The sequence below is a fragment of the Argiope bruennichi genome, chromosome 3, assembly GCF_947563725.1.
Source record: "Argiope bruennichi chromosome 3, qqArgBrue1.1, whole genome shotgun sequence".
Taxonomy (NCBI): domain Eukaryota; kingdom Metazoa; phylum Arthropoda; class Arachnida; order Araneae; family Araneidae; genus Argiope; species Argiope bruennichi.
In genome coordinates, this window is record NC_079153.1 from 116,621,881 (window position 1) to 116,636,114 (window position 14,234).

At 28.9% G+C, this 14,234-nt stretch overlaps 1 protein-coding gene across 4 annotated transcripts in view; it reads left to right on the forward strand.

The window, feature by feature from the left end:
* LOC129964016 (neuron navigator 2-like) overlaps positions 1-14,234 on the forward strand; it is a 654,345-nt gene that overhangs the window by 589,491 nt on the left and 50,620 nt on the right. For all 4 annotated transcript variants that reach the window (XM_056078676.1, XM_056078675.1, XM_056078677.1 and 1 more), the window contains 2 exons: positions 305-357; positions 6,956-7,054. In XM_056078676.1, coding sequence (XP_055934651.1) covers positions 305-357; positions 6,956-7,054 — 152 coding nt within the window. The remainder of the gene's footprint in view (positions 1-304; positions 358-6,955; positions 7,055-14,234) is intronic.

Below are 14,234 nucleotides of genomic sequence, written 5' to 3' on the forward strand. Positions count from 1 at the left end.
CGAACAATTCTCGATGCTTTTGCAGGAAAAAAATATAGTTAGATTAGATTGAAATGATAAAGATTTTTAAAAGCCAAACGTTTGCATATCCAAATTCGCGTGACCAAAAGGTGACCTTTTATTTGTGTTTAGATCATAAATCATTTTAGAGTTAAATGCAAAAAGAAAAGAAAAACTTCTTTTAAAATGCATGTATCATTTGAGCGAATTGCTGATAGTGCATATTTGTATTAAAATCATTTGTAATCATACATACATTCCATATTGTTAACACATTTTTTTTTCTTTTTTTTCTTTCATATAGTGCATGGCTCAGCCTTATCATTGGTTTCTACAAGCTCGTCCATGTACTCTACGGTAAGTTTTTATTTTTAATCAGATTTGATTTGAAAACAATTATGCAATTACCAACTAATGACCATTTTATAGAAATTGCTTTCTCTTAACTCATTCTTTGCGCAAAACTGAAACGATTCTAATTCGTTATACAAAATTATACTCATATAAATACGAAAATTATAACAATAGAACTGTTTTCTATAGCAGTTTGAGTAGAAAAAAATTATCCTTTTTCAGATGGATCGTATTTGTATAATTGAATCTATTTTACAGTGGTTATTTCACACTTACGTCTTTAAAACTTTTCATCGAATTATAAAAATTTATTCGATAGATGGCAGCACAGTAGATATTTCAAAAAATGAAAGAAAATTATTTTTATTGATTTTAAAAAAATTCTTTGCATTTTCTAATTTTATTAAAATCTTATTACTATGAAAAAAATAACATTTTTTTTGAGAGGATAAGTATTTCATAAAATAAAAATGTATTTATTCTGTTAAAATTTTATTGAAATCTTAATACAGTCAAGGTTTTAAAATTTAATTTCTTTCTTCTCCATTAATGCATTGACTTTCGTATTTATTTTTCCGAAAAGAGAATGTATGAGAGTGTTAGTAAAAAAAAAAAAAAGTTATACTTTTACTCAACATTTCATTATTATTTGTTTATTCCCCCCCCCTTTCTCTTCCCCCTTACGTTTTTCTCTCCGAAGCAGGTGTCAACTTCTAAAGCCGGTTCTCAGCCTGGAACAAATTTCCCAACATCTGTCAGGATTTCAGCTACGAGGTTTAGATTTTCGGAAATAAAAATAAAATAAGATTAAATAAAACTTGTTGGGGGAGAAAATGTGTATTGGATGAAAAGAATATAGATTACCTTGTTTTCTGGTCGCGTGACTTTGAGTGATGAATTAAATCAAATGTCGGAACCGAAGTGACTTTGATTTACTTTCTTTATTCTTCTTCGTCGACCGTCTGATTATGTTCACTTTCAATTTCTTACCAAGACTCTTTTTTTCTGCCTGCCTCTCTCGCTCTCCTCTTCTCTCACTTTTCCTTCTTCTTCTTCTTTATTATTTTTCATTTTATATCTCACTAATTTTTTAATCTTCTTTTGCATGCACTTTTTATTTCTGTTCTTCTAAATAAATATTAAATGCCTTTTTTTTTTTTTGAAAGATAAAAATAAAATGAATAAAAGTTTGGCAGCAAGTGCTTGATGATAAAGTTTGTTCTTATGAGTGTCATCGGTTGAGCTCTAAATAATCATCGCTTTATAAATCATTTTAGGATTTTGTTTTATGACTACCCTTCAACTATATTAGTATTTGCAATAAAAAAAATCGAAAAAAAAAAACATTCTTGCATTAAAGGGGATTTTTTTTCTCTTTCTTTTACTATTTTGCCTTGTCACATTTACTTAAAATGCCCATTTAATTCATTTTTACTTAATTTTTGCATTTATATTTCGATATTAATTAAAGTTCGACGTGAAAAAAAAATGTTAAATTCGATGTTAAAAAAATAGAAATTTTTTGACTTACAAAGAATTTTTATTCTTACTGTTCTATTTTGGTATGACATGAATCTGTTTTAAAAATTGCTTAGGATTTGCGAAATTAATTACCGAATGAAATATAATTACTAAATAAAGAAAATGGCAGCTTTTAAATGATGCACATGGAATTGTTAACACATGATGGATGGATATCAAATTTAATGTGGCAGAAAAATTATTTTTCATCATCATGGTTTCATTTTTATGAACAATTCTTATACACATGTTATCAACATGTTTTAATCTGCTGTACAACATTTTATTATAAAGAATATCAACACTATTTGTAATTCGTTTGTTGTTGCTGTTGCTGTTATTTGTTTGTTTGTCAAACACCACTGATAATGCATTTAACTGAATCCTCGTCTGTAATTTCTATTTAAAACTTTCGCTGATTGATTTTTATTTTTTTTAAAAATGCGTAGGTAAAGGCGAACAAAAACAATCGTTAGAATAATATTTTGTGCTTTTTCATTGATATAAAAAAATTTTTAAGAAAAGATAGGAATCATTTTTATTCGTTCTTCATCTTCATAAACTATACTAAACAGAAATTAAATAGCCAGATTTCATATAAAAAATAATTGGTAATGCTGTTCGAAAAAAAATATATACTTTTCAGCTTTCTTACTTTTACAGACTAGCAAAATATACAGGTGTGTCTAGGATACAGCCTACTGCTTTATTTTGATGTTTCACGAGACATTTAGGATTGTTTTGTGCTTTTCACCTGAGAACACTAATGGAATAAATTTAAATGGCCAAAATGCTTATCTCAACATCCAATTACTGAATATAAACAAATTTACCATCATCATAAAATATTTTTTTTTCTAGATAACAAAAAATACACTTGATTTTTTCCCTCTTATCCATTTGTTTTAACTGTGTGGGATTAATGAGTTATAAATGAGGCCCACAAGAATTCATTTCTAAGTGCCCACATAAACAAATGCTTGACATGAAAGTATTAAAAAATAAGAAACGCCGAATTGTTTGATCCAATCAGCGTTTTATCTTGAGGCACTTTCAAGGTTTGGAGGAAATCTCCAATGGTGAAATGGCAATAATTTTTTTTATTGCTCAGTTCCATTTGAAATCAAGACAGTTCTGGGATGTAAAAATCAGGAAAACCTCAATAGAGCGTTTGTTCTAAACACGTTTTTTTTTTTTTTTTTTTTTAAGTTGGGTCTCATTTTCAAAATGTAAGAGTTTCAGTCGATTTTATCTTTACAAAAACAAAAATCCGTCTCTTTGCCATCATGAAAAATTTGTTTCTGACAAGGAACTTCTATTTTATATCTGTATGCGAAATGTTTTATTGTCTTCTTTTTTCCTCCATCGAATTCCGTGCAATTCTTTGTTCTTGTTGTGTTTTCGATTCGAAATTATTCTCATGGTAACTCGAGAATTTCAATGTTTGAAAGTTTAAATAGAAAAAGAAAGTTTTATTAGAAGTGTAGAGGAGTAAATTTGCTTTAAAAATTAATTTTATTTAACAGAAATTTTAAAAAACTATGCTATGTGCCTTGCACTTTTATATATAGGTTAAGATTTGTGTGATATAATCAGTTATGATTAAAAATAATCGTGGCTAATATTACTAATAACTATTTAATGTGATAAATCGGTTAATCAAATTTACTGGCTATTATTAATAATAATCGATTAATCGCATTAACTATAATACAGGGTGTTTATAAAGTCCTGGACCCATTTTGATGTTTAATAACTCATAAAATAATAAAGATAGATTTAAATTAATAACATAAATGGTTAAATAGACTCAAAAAGTTTCATGACCCTTGTCAATGAGCTTCCACGTGTGCCCACTTCGTCGCACGGAGAATATCAAGTCGATAGTCAATTTCACGCCAGGTAGCGACAAGCATGTCGGCCTCCACAGAGCCATTTGCGCACATTATGGCGATTAACAATGCCAGAAACATGAAAGGATGCTTCATCGGAGAACATTATGCTCTTCAGAAAATCAGCAACATCTTCTATCCTTCTTAGCATATCTGTTGCAAAGGCCATCCTCCTAGGCCTATCGTTCGGTTCCAAAACTTGAACAATTTGAACTTTGTATGCATTGGGTTAATTTTGTCTTAATAACCTTGTACACCGTCGAAATTGGCATATCCAATTCTGTTACCGCTGATCTCACAGATATTCTAGGATTGTGTAAAAATGTCTCTCTGACACGTTCAACATCAAAATCACTTGTGCAAGGACGTTTGGAACGTTTCTTATCTGCGATACTTCCAATTTCTAGAAAATTCTTTTTCCACCGCAAGATGCTGTTTTTGGATGAAGGATCTTTTTGGTAAATTCTTCTGAAATTTCTCTGTGCTTGCACTATCGATTTCGTTTCTATGAACCACCATAAAATCTGTGCTTTCTCTTTTGGTGTATGCATTCTCCTTAATATCCGCTCGAATAAAACATCACATACAAAAGTACTACATAGAACAAACACATCAAAAGTAAACATAACATTGCAATAGTTGCCAAAAACAAAAGAGAGAAAAATGCAATTAATAAGCAGACAATATTTAGAAAAGTACAGATATTTAGACTGGAAAATGAAATTATCTGAAATTAACCACACGCGCAGACGATATTTACAAAAGTAAAAATATTCAAACCTGAAAAGGAAAATATATGAGTTATTCCATCAATAAATGCCATAAGTTTGTTTATATCTTTATTATTTTATGAGTTATTAAACATCAAAATGGGTCCGGGACTTTATAAACACCCTGTATATATTTATAAAATATCATTCTTGATATAGATGATCAGATTTGGACTTCTTTAAACGATATGTTTTATTTCTTCGTGATGATGGAAAAACAGAATTTCTGGCCATTAATAAGAGTTCGTTGTTCGAATAATAATGAAGCAGAGATGTAATTCGAGTAGGAAGGCAGAAAACATGAAAAAAGGGTTATGAGAAAGCATTCGGAACTTATATGGCTTTGGTATGGAATTTACCTGACATAGCATATTGGGTTTCAACGCTTCTAGATTTGGAAACGTCAGCGCATATAATATGGAAAAATAATCCTTACAACTTGGAAGTTAAAAGTTAAAGTCTGAGTGCCTGAGTTCGAGTAGTTGAAAAATAATTATTTTTAAAACGCAAATTAAAATCGAAATATATGATAAAAAATTTATCGTCTGCAAAAAGAAATCTGGATGCGTGAAAAAAAAAGGAAAAAATAATTTTAAAAAAAAAAACAGAACAATAAACGTGTAATAGGTGAATTTTGCTTTTTTTTTTTTTAATTCTTTTAATAATTTTAAAACCGCAATTATCTATGAATGCCACAGATTCAATGCAAGGTCGCATATTTTTCATGTTTATTTTTTATTATAAAGATTTTCACAGCTTGGCACGAAAAATATTTACGCAGATTCGTCGTTTCCTGAGAGTGTGCGTGACTTGTCTATAATTGCTAACCGTGGTGACAAAACAAGTTCTCAATTGCGCATCCAAATTACTTACGAAAGAATATAGAATTTTAAATTTTATTTAATACAAGCATGTTTTATTCCACTTGTCATTAACTTTTTAAAAATTTTATTAAAGATGGTTTTTAACCAAGCGTTGATGGAAGCGTTGAGTTCCATGTGTTCAAATGGCAATACTTTTAATTTATGGGTAAACTAATTGAATTGCTTGACTTAAGTCTGACGCAAATATTGTTGTTTAGTAAAGTCTTTGAAATACCGACAACGATTGGAGAGCCGAGAGCGAAGAAATAAAATAAAATATTAATTAATTATTTTTGAGTAAGCTGTGCAAATGAAGACGGTTTAACGATCTTAATTGAGATTATATGTAAATTTAAATCAATTAAAATAATTGCACTGTATATATCGAACCCTTTAAATAGAACACATTTACATGTTTAATTAAATAAATTTATGAAAGTTGCAAATTATACATTTGATCTATTAAATGAAATAGTAGAAATGTATATAAAGACAATTTTTAAAAAATGCCAAAGCCGTGCTATTTTAAAAGAGAAAATCGTTCACTGTATAGTTTAATAATGGAATTAATCGTTCATTTAATGCATTTCAAAAGTATTTAATTATAACTAATTAAACAATTAAATTCATTTGATATCTTGCAGTTGGAAGTGAAATGACATCACTAATCGCTGGAAAATGGTGCCAAATTATGAAATAGACAAAGTAGTAAAAGTCAGGAGTCCTATAGCTTTAGCTAAGACCCTGAAAATATTTTAATTTTAATAATTTGAATATTTTCCGGGTCTTACATAAAGTTATTAATTCCACTTTAATTTTTTGTAATCATTTTACTTATTAGTGCTATATAATGAAATATACTCAAAATCAAATATTGTTTAAATTTTGGACATTGTTCTTCTCCTCTTTTTTTTTTTTTTTTTTTCTCATATTTGGCCGTCTGATTCACAAATCAACAACTCTGATAAATTTTAAAATGCGTTAAAAACGTTTTACAACTTTTATAATTTGTATTAAAAATTAAATGAAAACATTTTTTTTTCATTCATAAAATGCTGAAATGATGTATCTAGAAAGTATACCCAATTAAATGGTTTGTTATTTTAGGTAACTTACTTAAAAACTGCTTACATTAAGATTAAATTAAAATCTATAAAAGACACGTGGTTTTGAAGTTTTGCAAATACCCTTACTGAACTTAAACCGGCCCTGAAATACGACAACATGAAGTTAAATGTTAGATGCCATATCCAGTTAAGTTTATCATGTAAATAGTGTTTTGTGTCAGATTCGAATGAACCTAGAAAATTCTAATAGAAATTGTAGTTTAAAGAATCTCTTGGAAAATATAAAAATAAGCTCAATGAAAACTTTAAAATTAAGTTAAATGATATATGAAAAGTGAAAACTTTTTAACTATTCAATATAACAAAAACCACACATTTGTTACATAAAACAAATACTTTGCTTGTTTGATTTAATGCATTAGATAAATAATGCATATTTTAAAAATTTTATTTCAAATAAATAACGCATTTGTTTCTTTTCATTTCAGGCGGAGGAGAAACAAGCGCACGAAATACGCAAACTGAAGCGGGAATTGGACCAAGCGCACGAGAAAGTTGCAACGCTGACTTCCCAGCTGACAACAAACGTGAGTCATACACTTTTTTTCTTTTTTCCCTCCGCATTCTTTAAGAACAGATCTTGCTGTTGAAAGCATAATAGCTTAATCGTCTCAGTCCGCTGACATTGGGCTCAAAGAGTTCATTTAACGCTCGTTATCGTTTGGTCCTTTTGAGTCTTCAAATTGTCGTCTGGTACTAAAATAAAAACAGACTGCTGCTTCTTTCCTTCCAGTGTAAAAGGATGTTTCTGTCTTGTATTATGATTTGTTTATGTTGAGGATCATGCAGTGGAAGATCTTCCATTTACGAAAAATTTCACTCTTATCATTAAATTTCTTATCGTATTTCGAAATAAGTGAATTTTATTTTTTATTCCGAAGTTTCTGAAAGATATTTCCATGGAATATTGTTTTATTATCTTTAATATGAATGTTAGCGGTTAAAAGTAATGGCAAATGAAAAAAAAAGTTAAATTTCAGAGTCCAGCGTTTTGCTAACAAAAAAGGAAATCCCAATATGTATGGCTATGGAATACATTTTTAAGCACAATTTCAATAAAACTTTATGTGTATATCTGCAATGAAATAAAATTTTTCAAAAATTAAATAAATGTTTTAATATTAAAGTATAAAAATAGTAACATAAAAGCATAATTATGGCACTTTAAATGTGTAGTGAATTTCATTTGCAAATAAAATCTAATCAGGTTCTTATTATAAAAATTTCTAAAATAAGTTTTTTTTTTTTTTTTTTTTAAATATTTTCGCCACGTTTTTCTGAAAATGTCAAAAATAAATCAAATAAAAATTTATTTTATGTTAAAATATATTTCTCCAAAAATTATTAGATTCAGTTAAAAATTCTTTAATAATAGTTTACTGTTTAAAATAATAGCATTAAATATTCATCAGTGTTCTCTTCTACCATACAATACAAAATATTAATGTTCCATACTGCTAAATTATTTACAAATTCCAATTATTCTTCATAGATTTTTTATTTGATTTGATTGGGTATTTTTTAAAGTTATCTTAAATAAAATAACGAAAACACTTAAAGCATCATAAAGTAAAAAGTCGATTGTCAAATATAACAAATGTAAAAAATGCACCAAAAAATTCTTCTGCTTGCATTTTAGAAAATATATAAACCTCATCACGTTTTAAATTATTTCTTAATCTAGTAATATTCGATAGATATTGTTATGCCTATAATAGCGCTAACGTTAATCTAAAATAAATGTTTGTAACATAGAAATACATTATTTCTCTGGAACGGATCTTGGCACTTACTAATTTTCTGCCACAAACGAAATTCCTTTTTGATTGCTTTCGTCGAAAATGTTTTAATAATTCACTCCCCGTGCACTCTCAGTGAAAGCTTCCATTCATTTCAAGAGCTCTTCGAGTGCATCTCAGAAGTAATAACTAAAATAAATGCTCTCAGTTCCGCCCGAAGGTTTGCTTTTCCTCTCAAAAACCTATTTACTTAGTAATTTGTTTTTCATTTGCACGCCCATCTTTTAAATGATGCCCCTTCATTTGTTCTAAGTGAAGGATTCACATTGTTCTGTTTCTGCTATTCGTCAGAACTAGAAAGTTGTTAAGATACGATTCAGAATGAGTTTTTCCTACGCTTTAAGAACGCAAAGAAAAGAACTCGAATTCAGTGAGAAAAGAACAGACGCCATTTTATTGTGACCTTATCTTTTCATTCTTTTTTTTTTAATAATAATTTATCTTTTGGTGTAGCTTTCGTTGGCTCCTATTGTCTTTAAAAGGAGAGAAAAAAAATGACCGCCAAGGGAAGAAAAAAAAATGTTTTATCTTACTCGTTTCTTAAGTAACTTTGCTGTAATGGATGACGTGGTCTCGTGATCTTGTTTTCTGCCGAACAAAGAGCTACTCCTTTTACGTTATACAATATTATCTTTCTCTTTCCTACGATTTGTGGACCTATTTCGGAGGTTTCTATCGAATGCTGTTGAGTTTTGTAAGCGAAAATTGTGCGTTTCTTCAAAGGCAATAAAGTTATTTAAAGCTCCACCTCATTTTATTTTCTTTTTCGTGATCAAACGATAAATTTTATGTAGCAGTTTTATATTTTATTTGAAAAGCTTTGTGTTGTAACCGTCTTTATTAAAGCTATCTGGAATTCTTTAGGAATTTATTCATCTGGTGATAAAAACCAAAACAGAACAAAAATCTAAACGAAAAAAAAAAGAATTTTAATTATCACCAGCGCTGTTGTTAAATAAAATAAAAATATGCATAAAAATCTATAATAAAATACCATTTATTTATTCTGTGAAATAGCTTGTTTTTATTCACATTTTGTTGTGCCTATTTATATCTTTAAATGCAGTCTGCTGACATCTTTATAATAGATACATTTAATATAATTCAAAAAATATTTATATCTGTGGAAAAGTTACTGCATTCATTCGCCAGTTTAAAATTCTTAACAAAATTCAAAATGGCCTCTTGAGAAGTGTAAACAGAAAGTCAATCTATCCTGACTACTATTTCTAACGAGAATTGCTATAGATAAATTATTTAGAATTCACAAAGTCATTAGGAATGCTTTGGAAATTTTTGAATAGAAATGGAAAAATTTTAAAACCGAATTTTATAATTTTTATTTGTGTTTTCAAACACAAATTATTGTCGAAAATTGAAGTATTTCTTCTGATATAATTCCGTCGGACTGACTGATTCGCCTAAATATTTTAAATAAAATGACTTTGAATTCAGATCTGTGATAGGCATTGTGATACTTAAATTTCATTCATTTATTGATAATTGTTGTTCATTTTTCTTTATATATAAGTGTATTGTTTATACTCTTATGGAATAAAAAATTTTAAAAAAAAGGAATACTTATACAAAGAGCTTGAACCAGAGCTGTTTTGTTATCTAAAGAGTTTCAAATACAAACTTCTCCAAAAGAAAAAAAAATAGATAAATGAAAGATTAAATCAAGCTAGGATGTAGTGTGTGGGTTGTGTACTTTTTCCATTATTGAATAAACAAAAAAAGATTGCTTTCTCTCTGTGTGTCTAAATAGAGAGTTTTTTTTTCTTCTTCTTTTTCCTTTTTTTACCCTCCCTTTCTTCTCGTCACAATTGGTGCTTTTATGGATGCACTGCCGCCTAAGTGGTCGATGTAACGAAAATAATAGAACATTCAACATGGCTTTTCCATTAGATTATTTCTCTGCTTTACTCAGTGTTCTGAATATTAAATTTGACTTTCTGTTGTTAAAGCCTTTTGTCGTTCAGATTTCTTTAGTCTTTTTGACTTTCGGCAATTGTTTTATAAGAAACTTTCATTTTTCCTCATTTCGCTTAAATTAAATCTTTGCCTTTCAAATTTTTCTTGAAAACGATTTTCTTTATTTTTTACCATGTCTATAGTGCATTTAGTTAAAAGCCTTAAGTCCCACCATTAGTTTGCCGCACAACAAAGATTAAAAATATATAGAAGTTACTGCAGAATAAAGATTATTGGATTTTCTCCAGCAATTAGGTGCATCCTTGGAACTTTTTTTTTTTAGTTAATTTTTATTTTAAAAGTTCTTATATTGAAAAGGTTTGAAGTTTTTTTTCTAAAACAACCTGAGAAAATAATTAATTTGGTCTAAATGTGAAGTCAATCGCAATAATTCTTAATTATGTTCACTGATGTTTTTATTATTATTAGATTTTTTTGAGTTAAATAAATCTGTAGTTGTGTGAAGCTTTACAACATCTTTGAGTATTGAAAGCTCAATACATATTAATAAAAACATTGTCGTAAAAATATCTAGTTATTTAACTTTTAGAGTTTTTCCACCTCTTTTATGACTAAATATCGTCTGCTTGTTCTTTTTGTCTCCCTTTTTCAGCTGCCTAACAATTAAAAATAAAATTAATGGAACTAAAATGTAAGATCAGTTTGATTTATATTTTTTCATTTTCATTTTTTTTCCATGATTCTAAATATATTATACGTAGAAGAGTTAATAGTAATAATAGATTAGTTTCTGAAGAATTAATTAATTATTTTAAAAAGTGAATTCAGATCAATATTATTAATCTTCAGAAAATTTTAATTAAATTAATGAAATCAAGATTTCTTCCTTAATAATTTTTGCATGGTAATATTTAAGATTATGGCAGACGATTTCGTCACGTTCTAGAGACATCATTTGCTGTCACAACCCATAGTTTATAAGACCTTGATTGAGGAGAAATATTGCCACAAATGAATTAAATTAATTTACTCATTTGCTATTATATAATGAATTCCTTATTTACTTGCCCTTAATACCTTAATTATAATCAATATTTTAAAAGGTAAAGCTGTCATTTTCTCGTCGCAGAGTAACATTAAAGGTTTATAAATAACCTCAACAAGCGCTGGAAGCAGGAAGAAACCGTAATTACTCTCCTTTTTTCTTCTCTCTCTCTCTCTACTACAATTATTCTTTCTGAACAAAACAGATAGGGAAAAAAAGACCATCTTTTTACGCTTCTGTATCGCATGCATACTAAGTAGAACCCACTAAGCACGGTAATGTTATCCAACCAATTACTATGTATCTTAGTAGAGGAACTTAATACTTTAATCCTCAGTTCTTCGTATGTCCAGATAAATATTTCACCAGATAAAGATCAGATCTATCTGGAGGCTAATGAATCTCGTGGAGAATGATTAATTATCGCATAAGCTTTAACGCACAAAAATCAATACTGTGTCTCCCCCCCCCCATCTCCTCGCTGCAGGGAATTTGCTGGAAAGTTATTTAGATGGAAAAGTAATAGCCCATATATATGAAGGAGAAAAAAACAACTTTCTTGTAATTAAAGTAAGTGCTCTTCAGTCGAGCAAAACCTATTATTTAAAATTTGCTCAACATTTATTTTCCTTAGCAATGCGTTTTTTTGTATTCGAATGTGTGTGTGTTTTTTAAGTATTGGATCGCTAGTCCATGCAATATTTTGAAGGTACTTTTTTAAATGCTATCATTTATTATCTAGGAATTCATTAATTGAATCGTTATCTAATGTTTCGTTTGTAATTAAAAACTCTGAATGTTGAATGTATTGTATGGAAAACGAAGTTTCCATGCCATTAACATTTTTCAAATAGATATTGCTTTATCATATTGAAAAAGATAATGTTAAGGGGAGGGGGGAAAGAAATGTTAAATCATGGAAATGGCTCGTGTGTGTACGATTTATTTAGAACATCAGATATCTTTTATCTTGTGCAATTAACTTCGAATTAAAAACTCTTTTGAATGAGAATTTAAATCAACCTGTACATTAAAATAAAACATTATAATCTAGAAATTCTGTCCGATTTTTTGATTAAATAAAATTGGACAGAATCGGAAACAATCTTATTTCTTTTCAAATTATCTTATATAAATTAAATTTATAAATAAATGGCTATGTATGTTGTTTGCCCTATCTTTCTTCTGTAAAGGAGAGGATATGACTAAATATAAAAAGCATCCAATTTGTTCTATCGTAAGGTCATTGCTTTTCTAAATGCATTTAATCAAAAATAATATATTGTTCTTAAATTACATGTATAATGAGTAATAGGAAATCAGAAAGTAATACGAAAGAAAGCTTAGGAATCAAATTAACAATGGCCTATTCCGATTGGTTCTTCTTATTTTTTTATTACATTAAATTAATTTACCAATATAGATTCGGTTTTAGTCAAACATATTTGCGCTTCCATTATTATTCATCTGATATAACGGTTGACAAATAACACTGAAATGACCTCTAATATTAACATAACCTTGAAATTCAATTTTATTCTAATTAATTTGTTGTTCAACAGTTTTTACGAAATCATTCATTCCTTCGTTAAATCTTATGCAAATATGGATTAGAAAATGTGATAAAGCATTTCGTGTGTACACATTCCGGTATTAAAATATATTCAGCCTTCGTACCCAAATCAATTTGCTTATGGTATTCATTTACGAAATACACACGGAAGCAATCGCAGCATAGCAATCAAAATCCTGCAATGAGTTCTTCCTCCTTCAGCAAAAAAAGCCTTCTCACCAAATCGGTGATGACGTTCTTTTATTAGGTCCACATTCGACCTTAAGGAGCTCAATTTGTTTCTGAAATTGCCTTCGTGTCTGGCCTTCAAATGAAACAAGCACAACAAAATGGCCAAGTGGCATCTTTCGCTTCTTGAAATTAATGTGCGTTGAACATCTTTTCAACGCCCTAAGAATGGAGCATTGTTAGGTTATCTCAACAACACTGGAAGCTGGCACTTGGAAGTTCGTTATAACCTTTCAACAGGTTGCTTTTCTGTTTTATGCAAGATCGGCGTGTGGCCAACCAGATAGATCTGTGCTATTACGCAAATATATAGGAAGGAACGTGTCTTTTTGACAATGACAGCGTCACATTTGACAATAAGTGCGTTGTTTGTATCGTGCCTGTAATTATAATTTGCTGCTAATTTTTGTCTAGTTTCTTTTTCGTGTTGAAATCTCCACCCATGATCGTTATGTGTTTTGCTGTTATTTAACCGTATCAGATTACTATTTTAATGATAGTAGCCTTGAGCGTGTTGAATTGTTTCATCGAATTTGTAACTCGCTCAACTGATCAAATCAGGTTTCTTTCTTCCTTATTAATATCAATCACAAATGATATTTTCCAACGGCTTCCTTGTTTGAAAGAGTTTTCAGTGCGGCTAGCCAATTTTGATTTTGTATATTTGTGCATATAATTTTGTTGGAATTGGTAATTTTTAAGAAATGTAGTCATTGTTTTTAAGCAGTATTATCTATTAATGGAGACTTCACATGATTGTTAAAAATCAAAAGTTTTAATTTTATTTATTTTGTACAAGGATCAGATCTGATCATACTGCGCCAATCATATGATTGATTAAACTTTTTAAAGAAAGAGAATGTAGATATTTCAATCCATAGTCATTGTGGAATGTTATTTATGAAGCCCATGTATCAATTATGAATGTAAAATCTTTGAAAAAGGTGTTAGAACTTATGAGACTTTTTATAAATTAAATTGGAATATAAATTAATTTGGAATGCAATAAGTAAGTAAATGAGTATTCAGTAGTTTGAAGAGGCCCACCTAAGTGCATTGGGATCAGGCGATCTGTATTAAAGTTGTGAAAGGAAATTTCGATCTTTTTTTTACTTTGGAAATCGTGG